The sequence below is a fragment of the Pundamilia nyererei genome, unplaced genomic scaffold (assembly GCF_000239375.1).
Source record: "Pundamilia nyererei isolate P.nyererei 1_Seehausen unplaced genomic scaffold, PunNye1.0 scaffold00047, whole genome shotgun sequence".
Lineage (NCBI taxonomy): Eukaryota > Metazoa > Chordata > Actinopteri > Cichliformes > Cichlidae > Pundamilia > Pundamilia nyererei.
The window spans coordinates 3,714,904-3,725,210 of NW_005187448.1; the positions used below are offsets into that span (position 1 = coordinate 3,714,904).

Genomic DNA, 10,307 nt, shown 5'->3' on the forward strand with positions numbered 1-10,307 from the left:
ATAAACTTTCTGTGAAAACAATTTAACCCTGTGAGCAGTATTAATCATTCACTAAAAACACACTGAAATGCTTTGAAGACAATTCAAGACAGCTAAAACATACACAGTGAAAAGTGTACACACTTGTGTTAAAATGCCAGAAAAAATAAGAGCACAATAAATCATTTCAAAACCTTTCTTATCTTTGATGTGACATATAAACCAAACAATTCAAATTAAAAAACAAACAAATATGTTACAGGAAAAAAATTTTTTTTAAAAACTAAACAATACAATGAGCTTATTGCATAAGTGTAGACACCCTTTAAGTAATGCTTGGTTGAAGCGTCTTGAGTAAACACGCCCCCCCAATCAATTTAAAAGACTCTGATTAACCCCAATTAAAGTTCAGCTGCCCTGGGAGGATTTTCTTGGCATTTACTCAGTTGTAAGAAAAGTCATGTTTTGTAAAGAGCTTACAAAGCATCAAAGGGATCTCACTGGTGAAAAGTATCAGTTACTACAAAAATAAAAATACAAAAATAAGGCCGGAGAAAATATGGGACAACACTGACATTGCAAAGAACTGAATGACCCCCCTAAAAATTAATTCAAAGATGAAAACTGGTCAGGGAGAATTTCAAGAGACCAATAGTAACACTGAAGAAGCTGCAGAAGTAGAAGTATTGACAGAAGTGGTCAATACTTGGTTTGGAGCATATCTGATTTATGAATATGAAATTTTCCTACAAGCAGCAAAAATTGAATGCAGTATGTTAGGTTTTTAATTATCATTTCCTCAGTTTTTGTCCAATATATTGCTGTACATCATTCCAAAACATTTTGACACACACACACACACACAACAAGAATAATTAATATCGAGGGTCAGTGTTTGTCCTTTATAGGAATATTGCTTTTTAGTGACACTGCCTTCACAAATCAGCATTGGTAATTTATTCCATTTGACTGGTTGGAGAGACATTATGCTTGCATACAAGATTCCACACTAGAAGAGCTTGTTTATGAAAACTAGAACATTTCACAGGTAGCTTCTCTGTTTTATAATCAATATTTAAGCAAAAATGTAACCCCACCCATCAAACATGGTAAAACATGGTTTAGAAATGTGTTCCAAAACATATCTTTGACACTGAGTAAGTTGGTTAACCATTTCGCTTTAAATGAATTAGTTTGCATTATGAAACTTAAAGGTTTAGTGTGCACGCATATTACTCCGCACCCAATTACGTAATACGTCTTCCTCTTAAAAACAATAGTCCACTCAATGAGTAAAAACATAGTAATATCTCACGAATATTTGCAACAACCAAAAACGATCAAGTGATTATTAGAAATAAAATGTTGAAGTTAATAAAAAAAATATTAAGACTGGTTAAAACAAAAAGCTCCGTTTTGAATAAAAACAATAAATAAGATCCGGTTGCACGGACAGGAAGCGAGGAGATACTCATGGTGCCCGACTAGAATGAAGCAACAATTATCGGTTAGTAACTTCTGTTCGAATTAGCGCCTCCACACCAAAGGACACCCTACTACTCGAAAATATACGGTAAGAAAAAAGAGCTGCGATTCTCCTGCCGAAGATGGAAATTGTTTTTATTTTCTTCAGGGAGAGAATTTGGGCGGTCTGCCGCAGCGGAGGCCCTCGAGGTCCCCAGTAGAGCTTTCAGAATGCCTGAATGGAAAAGTGGGTTAGTTGGTATAAAATGGCGACGCGGAGCAGGCAGGATGAAGGGCAGCTAGGCCCGTTTAAAAAAGGCTAACGCATGCTATTTTGCATCACGTAACACCCGATATGGCGACTTAGCAGAAGCATTTAGGTTATAACTATACTGTGCTGCTCAAACACAAGTTCTATGATTGTAAGTGTCGGTTGTTAGCCCCACAAAAGCCCGACGTTAAGCGAACAGCAGTGCTGGTTAGCTATATGGAAGCTAGCCAGTTAGCTGTTTTGGTCGTGAGCAAGTTTATAAAAAACTTTGTTCCTGGGTCTTCAACAAATTATGATAGTGTGAAAATCACAAGAGTTTCTTTCCCTGAATCAAGATACCCATGAGATTTACTAAAAATTAAGAGTCAAAAGATACGATGTTAACAGAAGCAAAAGGCTTTGGGGTAAATGCTCAGAAACAAACTCACTTGCACGTAATGCCTTTTAGTTAAACTGTGTAACAATATCAAGCACTGCAGTGGTTGCTGCAATGGAAAGCTACTACAGTACACATTATCTGAACATAGTCTGCTATAACAAATGAAGTCATATTTAACTCTAACCAGTAAAGAAGTATAAAGTTTATGAAAACTAACAATCTATCGGAACTACACCTAAGTAAACTATTAGTGTGCACTGCTCAGTTTGGTCTTTCCAACTAAATGCAAACTATAGAGAGTTCAATCTGACCTTGGAAACAGAGAAGTGACCACAAAACCTTCAGAGGTCATTTAGAGTTGGCTCTGTTTGTTGACAGGAGTTAGGCAGTATACAAGTTATGATCCACTGCAACAGCCTTATTCAGCAAATACACTCTTACTTAAATACAGTTGATAAAGTTAGACAATTTTTTTTCAGCCCCTAATGTCCGCAGGTCTTACTGGTTTTAAAGTTATGAAATACGCTGCTGTTTAACTCCATATAACATAGCTTAGAGTGTCTATATTTTAAAAACAAATAGTGAGCTTCCCTCCCACTTAAACTATGTGCACGTTGCATATATCTATATATACAGCACTTGTATGCATATTCAAGGTATGTTTAAGAGATGACACCTTAGATTTACAGTAGAGTAGTATAGTAGTGTAGATCTATTTTGTTTGGAAAATAGAAATAGGTGGAGTAGTTTGGTTAATTTTTTTTGTTTCATTCTTGTGGATAGTTATGGATTTGGAGGAGAATGAGGTGGAGAGCAGCAGTGATGCAGGTCCCTCAGGGATGGAGGAGCCATCTGAAAGCGGCATGGGAATGGAGTCATCAGAGGCGATGTCTGCAGACAGCAGTGATGCTGCTGCTTCTCATGCACAGGCCCCAGAGTCTGACTGCCATGTTGGACAGAGCTCGGAGGGACTTGTGGTAAGTTAAAAATACAGTGTGGTTAAACAAAACAAAATAAAATAAAACAAAAAAACAACAGCGATGAATGTAGCTTTTTAATCTATAAGTTTCCAGATGTCATCCTTTCTTTCCCTCACTCTTAAGGTGTTCATCCCAGAAACAAGCTCTAGCACAGATGTCAGAGTTTCATCGGTCCATCTTCCAGACTCCTCTTCAGTGGCCCAGTCCACCAGTGTGTCCAGTGTCTCCACGGTGACTCAGTCGGTGCTTGTGTCTGAGTCAGCTCAAGTGCTGGTCCACTCGAGTGCTGTCTCTGAAGGGGCTATGATGGTTTCTGACTCAACTGCTTCTACCTCATCAGATCTGGGGTCTGCCATTGACAAGATCATAGAATCCACCATCGGCCCCGATATCATGAATGGTATATGTTTTTAATGACTCTTCGTTTTCCATCATGTCCTGACAAGAGAACGATGAACTTGTCTTATGTTGAAAACTTTATGGCATGAGATTTTATATCTTTTTCTTTTAGGTTGTATAGCTGTGACCAGTGCAGAAGATGGGGGTGCAGAAACAACCCAGTATCTAATACTACAAGGTCCAGATGACGGTAAGTGGGGTGTTCCTGCTAACTTATCATCTTTCAATTGGCCAGAATAATTTAAAATAATAATTCTGATAAATGACTCTTATATGTTTTATATTTGTTTACAGTGCTTGTAAATGTCATGTATGTATGAATTGAATGCTTTAATTTGATCTTTATCCACTAGCAAAATAATTTTTACATTAGAAATGTGTTTATATTTTAAAGCAATATACATTTATATTGTTATACTTAAAATCTGTTTAGGCTGATGACAACAAAGTTAAACAAAGTTCAGGAATATTTTTTTTAATCATTTCCTTGTTTATTGGTGCAGGTGCTCCTATGGTAGCTCAGATGTCATCTTCTGCCCTGTCCAATCGTATAGCAATAGAAGCTCTTGCCGAAGGTCCCACATCCACCTGTCTTGACCAGAGAGACCTGCAAGGCAATGTTGAGCCTGACCAGCCCGATGATCAGCCTGGACATTCAGGTTACTTAGAAGACAGCAGCAGCCAGCCTGACCAGCCACAGCACTCCCACCCCTCCCAGTACATGGACTGCAGTGCAGATGGTCCAGACCAGACAGAGGAATCTTCATCTTCCTATGTGGAGTGTTCAGGCGAGGAACCTGACCAGACACGCTCCCGTTCAGGCTTCCCTGACTATAGTGGGAATAACAGTGACCAGGATCTGCCTGGTTATGTGGGGTGCAGTGGAGCTGACTCAAATCCTACCAGCCGAAGTCACTATGTGGTGGAGTGCAGTGCTGGGTATCCTGGGCGTGCAGTGGATGACGGGGAGCGGCCACATCATTCACGCAGTTACATTGACAGTAGTGCAGATCACCGGACTCAGACAAGTCGTCAGTATGCGACTGAGTATGGTGGGGAATGTGTTGTAGCTGCAGACTCTGAGCAGCCAGGTTGTTCTCGTTACCAAGCGGAGGACGACGATGATGAAGATGATGATCAGAACCAGGATCCAGATCAGCCACAGCACTCTCAACAGCAGCCCCAGCACTCCTGTTATATGGAGAGCAGCAATGGCCCAGAGGCTTCTCTCTATACTGACGACAGTTCCTCTTCAGACCATCCTCTGGCAGACACGGCAGGTTCAGGTGGGCTTCCAGAGGCACTGGAAGGCAGCGAGAGCCAGCCGGGCCCATTCATCAGCAGCAGTGGGACCTATACCTCTAATGCAGAACCTGAGCTGGCCCAGCACTGCTCACCCAGCAAAGAGGAGCCCCAAGGCTCTCAGGATGAAGCTGGGCTCGGCAGGGACATGGAGACATCAACTGTAGCAGAAGGCTCTGGAGAACGACCACCAAACCTGGCTGAGTTAGAGGAAATGATGGAGGTAGTGATCGTGCAGCAGTTCAAGTGTAAAATGTGTCCATACAAGAGTGCCTCCAAAGATACTCTTATCAACCACATGAGAGACAAACACTTCAAACCTGCAGGTAAGCTAGCAGAATAATAGCCATGACATTGTTATCTCACCAAGCTTGGTAGTATATAGATAAAATGTCTTTTCTTTTTTTTTTCTTTTTTTTTTTTTTACAATTTTAGGGGAAATGCCAAAGAAGCGTAAACGTGGACGACCTCCTAAAAGTGAGACCTTAGCCCGTCAAAAGGCAGAGAGGGAGGAGGCAGCAAAGATGAAGGCCGCAGAGTCCCAGCAAGCAGCAGAAGAAGAGGAGGATGACGTTGTGGATGATGGTGCTATTGATGATCCTGAAAGTTAGTGAAACAGACATAGATGTAATATGCAAATTTCTGTCTTTGAATAGATTATAAAATTAATACTTTTCTTGTTAATGAGCATTTACTCAATCACATAGCTCTCACTGTCATTTCCACTTATCCCTCACACTGATTAAAAATAATCTGTCTCCAGAGGACAGCGACTACAACCCAGCTGATGAAGATTCCAAAGGAAGACCACCTGCCATTCTGAAAAAGTCAGCAACTCCCACTTCCTCCTCCTCTTCTCCTCAAGGGCGTCCCCGACGTAAAGCTGGCCGTCCAAGGAAGTACTCAGTTGTAGATGAAGGCTACAGCAGCAAAGGTGAGTTTTCAGCCTATCACTGCGAGCCTAGAGAGCCTACATGCAAAACTTTAGGCAAATATATTCTCCTTTTTCCACTTTTGTTGCAGAAGCAGAAAGTATTGCTAAGAAGCCTAGGGTTTGTTCGGATGCTAATGAGTCTGAAGAGGCAAGCTCTTCAGGCCTAGACAATAGTGCACCCACGGTGACTGATGGAGATGCACCTGAGGCAGCAATTAGCCAGTCAGACTCTGAGAACAAAGATCCTTCATCCAACCAACGGACGGAGGTGGAGTACTTCCCAAGAAAACGTGGCAGACCATCCCGGCGCTTCCTTCGCAAGAAATATAAGAAGTATATGAATCGGAAGTAAGTCTTTTTAACATTTTATTATAAATTCCATTAAAATATTTTAGAATGCACTAATTTCTTCTTTCTCTTTGTTATCTCCCAGTCGGCACTACAAATCTCTAAAACCACTGCTGAGACCTCACAACTGCTACATCTGTGGGTCACGTTTCCTCACTCTAGAAGACCTGCGCTTCCACATCGACTCACATGAAGGCAATGATCCGGAGCTCTTCAAGTGCCTGCAGTGCAACTATCGCTGCAAGCGCTGGTCCTCGCTCAAGGTCAGTTGCAATAAAACAGATCACAACACACTCAAGTTAACCTCAGTTTATTTGCATGTTTCCACAGTTTCCTAAAACATTTTTTTTTTACAGGAGCACATGTTCAACCACGAGGGCACCAAGCCATTCAAATGTGAGGAGTGTGATTACACAAGCGTGTACAAGAAAGATGTTATTCGGCATTCGGCAGTCCACAACAAAGAGCGGTATGAGCGTCGCAACTGTGGTCAAACTCAGTTATTCCTGAAAAAGAACATGTTCATAAAGTTTTCTGTTGACGATATAACTGATTATTTCTCTTTCCTCTTGCAGGAAAAGGAAGACAGAGTCGGTAAGAATTTATATTTGAATGCCATCTACAATACTTATTGGCATATATGTGGTTTAAGAATAATTCTACAAAATAATCTGACAGAATTTCAGTTTCTGTTGTTGCTGGTTGCTACTTACTGTAAGAGGTCGGCATTGTGATTTTTAGTCTGATTATTGCAGGTGCCGAAGGCGTCGGAGTTCCCCTGCCCTGTGTGTCACAGGGTGTATCCCATGCAAAAGAGACTTACTCAGCACTTAAAAACCCACAGCTCAGAGAAACCACACATGTGCGATAAGGTCAGAAAGAGGATTATGCAGTTCAAGAACTATTCTTTTCATATTCTTATCATTTTAAATTAAGTATGGCAACTCAAACAAACAAAAAACAGGGTAATCTCACTATCTCACAGAGGTGTGTCACCAGTACTAATGAATATTCTCTCCTGCTTTCTTCTTCCACTAGGAAGTTCGCTTACTTTCTTGTTTAAGATGCCTTTCTGTCTTTGCAGTGTGGAAAATCCTTCAAGAAGCGTTACACTTTCAAAATGCACCTCCTAACCCACATCCAGAGTCTTGAGGACAACAAGTCAGTACTCAGACTTCTATTCCTCCTCTTTTACTCTGTCATCTACCAGTCAGTCTTCTTTTAAAAACAAGGCTATCACAATAGTTAATAGTTTTTGCTCGAATAAGTAATTTAGGTGTGAGTGTGACATCATAACTAATGCCCCTCTGGTGTTAATGTGACAGGTTCAAATGTGAGTTTTGTGACTACACTTGTGACAACAAGAAGCTGCTGCTCAACCATCAGCTGTCCCACACCAACGACAGGCCTTTTAAGTGCGACTACTGTAAATACTCTACTTCCAAAGAGGAGTTTCTCGTCTCCCATCTGGCCATCAAACACACAGGTCAGTGCAGCAGAAAGACAATAACGCTAAATTTAAACAGCTTGAGTTTAAATTCACCTATTGAATTCACTTATTGATGTTGTGTGTTTTTTTTAAATTTCTCCAGGCGAGAAGCCTTTCTCCTGTGATATGTGTCACTTCATGACTAAGCACAGGAAGAACCTGCGCCTTCATGTGCAGTGTCGCCACGCTGAGGCATTTGAAGAGTGGTCTTTGGCTCACCCTGAAGAGCCTGTAAAGACACGGCGTAGACCTTTCTTCACCCTGCAGCAAATAGAAGAGCTGAAACAGCAACATGAAGACACACAGAGTTTGCAGAACACTATTGTAAGTTTGATTTGTTGTTATCTTGTGTTACTTTTATGCCAATGGAGGGTGAGAAGGGAAAAAAACATGAAAATAACAAAATAATGAGATTGTATGTTTTTTTTTAATTTGTAAATGTCCATATGCATGAAAATTCAGCAATTTGCAAAATTTAGACATATTATTTACTCTTAAAGAATAACCATAGTTTTTGTTTTATTTTTTCTTTCTGTCTTTATTTCTTTTTTTTAACATGATCTTATTAGGTCACTGTGGATTCTGCAACGCTGCAAGCCATGCAGGGCATGGAAAACGCCTCAGTGTCCCAGGACGCTTTGGGAAACACCACGATCATCTATGAACAAGGTCAGTAAGGATTTCTCTGAAAACATATTAAATATTTATGGTGTTATATATAACCTGAATGACAAGCTCTGAACTTTTCTCCATGTGCTTCTCATCAGCTGAATCCAGCGACCTATCTGCTCAGAATGCCCTGGACCTACTGCTGAATATGAGCAATGCACGGGAGCTGGTTAGGAACTCCTTACAGGTCAGCTCATCAAAATTTCAGAACGGTTACATGAAAGATAGCATTGTATTCTATAAAATAAACGAACAAAAAAATAATAACAGTAAAATATATCTTGATTGTTTTTCACAGGTAGCAGTGCTGAAGTCAGATGGAAAAGCTTTGGAGAAGGGAACATGGAGCACGGTGACAGCAGCGTCCGGTCAGGCCCAAAAGATCTTGACCTTCCATGTTTCTGAGAATGGCGAGACAGTGCTACAAGAGGCCTACGAGGCTGCCACCTCTGAAACAGGCGAGCTTACCCACATCGCCATTGAAGGCTATGAGGGGGGAGGGGACTTCAGTGTGGTGGAGCAGGCAGCTGAAGAAATCCGTAGTCCTGGATATAGCTAACATAGCACACACAGTCCAATTTGTAGCTTATGTTCAAATATTTCATAAGCAAGAGATTACTTTCATATTAAGGACATTTTGGTGTCTCAGCAGTTTCTAATCTTATTAAACTGCTTTCTTTTCAGTAATGTGGAGTCTAGCCCTTCTCAAGCTTTAGAGGTTTCTGGGTCAGAGAGCTTGAAAAGTGACAAGTATTATCTTACATCAGCACTGGCTGATGGTGTATTGCAACAAGTGGAGGTAACTAGCAAGTGTAGTTTATACCATAAACAGATTTACTATCTCTGTCTTCCACTCCTTGACTGTGTTGTCTGTTCTCCGTTAGCTGAGCAGCGAAGCTCCAGCTTCTCCCTCTGCAGTGGGCTCTCCCAGTCTCACTACGAAGAGGTTTTCCTGTCGAATCTGCATGGAGTCTTTCCATGGACGCTCGGACATGGAGAACCACAAGAGGGCGCACGTGGATGCCAATACTTTTAAGTGTCCTGACTGTGACTTCACCTCCACCTCCTGGCCTGAGGTCAAGGTGAGTCCTTCCCAACCCCAGATTTATCAGTGGAAAGTTGGCCAACGTTAGCTAGATTTTTCCACTGGAGGCAGTGAGGACAATTAAAATTGATAAACAGCTTCATATTAATATAAATGAGAGGTGTACACCCCCATATTCATTTAGTTTGACATTTATACTCTGAGCCATTTTAATGACATTTGAAAAACATCTCCCTCTAACTTTTGCTCCTTTGAATTGTGATTAACGTTCTGTTTTGTGTTAGACCCACATGGGACAGCACTCCTACCTGCGTCCTCACAAGTGTCCAAACTGCAGCTTTGCCTCCAAGAACAAGAAAGACCTACGCAGACACATGATGACGCACACCAATGAGAAACCATTTTCTTGCAAACTTTGTGGACAAAGGTGGGAGCATCTAACACATCTGTATTCATTAGGCATTAGAGGTACAGAACAGCTATTAATGTGAGTGTTTTTTGTTTTTTTAACTCAGGTTTAACCGCAATGGCCATCTGAAGTTTCACATGGAGCGTCTTCACAATCAGGATAATCCTGCTCGCAAAAGTCGAACTACTGCGTCTCAGCAAACTATAATAGTTAACAGCGATGAGGAGGCATTAGCCACACTACAGTGTAAGAAACGCAGGATCATACAAGCAAGACTTACAGTTTGTGCTTAAAAGTAATAATAACAGTAAACGCAAAGGTGTCAGTGGTCAAAAGTCCATAAACAGAGGCCTCAGTGTAAAACAGATAAAAAATGAACACAAAGTTAATATATTTTGATGTGTGTATGTGTGTGTACATCAGCCCTGCAGGGACATCAGGCAGTGATCACTCCCGAGCGGCTGCAGGCTCTAGGACAGGAGCACATCATTGTAGCTCAGGAACAAGCACTGTCAGACCAGGTAACAGCTCTCACACAGTACAGCCTATATGTATGTAGTGTACTCTCCAAAATGGATTGATTTTGCACGTGTAACTGCTAAACATTTGATAAATAAGAACCCTTAAATGTGCATTAAT

The 10,307-nt window shown here is 41.1% G+C and overlaps 1 protein-coding gene across 3 annotated transcripts; it reads left to right on the plus strand.

Annotated features, from left to right (window-relative positions):
• The first annotated feature begins 1,409 nt into the window (after positions 1-1,409).
• Positions 1,410-10,282, plus strand: znf335 (zinc finger protein 335). Of its 3 annotated transcripts, none has more exons than XM_013910734.1 (23): positions 1,410-1,552; positions 2,877-3,070; positions 3,197-3,473; positions 3,585-3,662; positions 3,976-5,100; positions 5,210-5,380; positions 5,538-5,708; positions 5,798-6,056; positions 6,142-6,319; positions 6,413-6,525; positions 6,632-6,650; positions 6,812-6,928; positions 7,141-7,217; positions 7,382-7,542; positions 7,649-7,869; positions 8,115-8,214; positions 8,313-8,401; positions 8,513-8,767; positions 8,897-9,013; positions 9,099-9,296; positions 9,544-9,686; positions 9,775-9,914; positions 10,092-10,282. In XM_013910734.1, the coding sequence occupies exons 2-23, from the start codon at positions 2,879-2,881 to the stop codon at positions 10,247-10,249; spliced, it is 4,359 nt and encodes a 1,452-aa protein (XP_013766188.1). In that variant the 5' UTR covers positions 1,410-1,552; positions 2,877-2,878; the 3' UTR covers positions 10,250-10,282. The 3 variants fall into 3 exon arrangements, with proteins under 3 accessions (XP_013766188.1, XP_005732737.1, XP_005732736.1); XM_005732680.1 differs by lacking the exon at positions 1,410-1,552 and adding an exon at positions 1,718-1,865; XM_005732679.1 differs by lacking the exon at positions 1,410-1,552 and adding an exon at positions 1,878-2,118.
• Positions 10,283-10,307: the final 25 nt, after the last annotated feature.

Excerpts from the sequence above, each read along its gene's own strand:
- znf335 (XM_013910734.1), top strand. The coding sequence starts at position 2,879 with ATGGATTTGGAGGAGAATGAGGTGGAGAGCAGCAGTGATGCAGGTCCC. Across the intron at positions 6,929-7,140 it reads AACCACACATGTGCGATAAG|TGTGGAAAATCCTTCAAGAA; the intron begins GTCAGAAAGAGG and ends CTGTCTTTGCAG. Across the intron at positions 7,543-7,648 it reads TCTGGCCATCAAACACACAG|GCGAGAAGCCTTTCTCCTGT; the intron begins GTCAGTGCAGCA and ends AAATTTCTCCAG.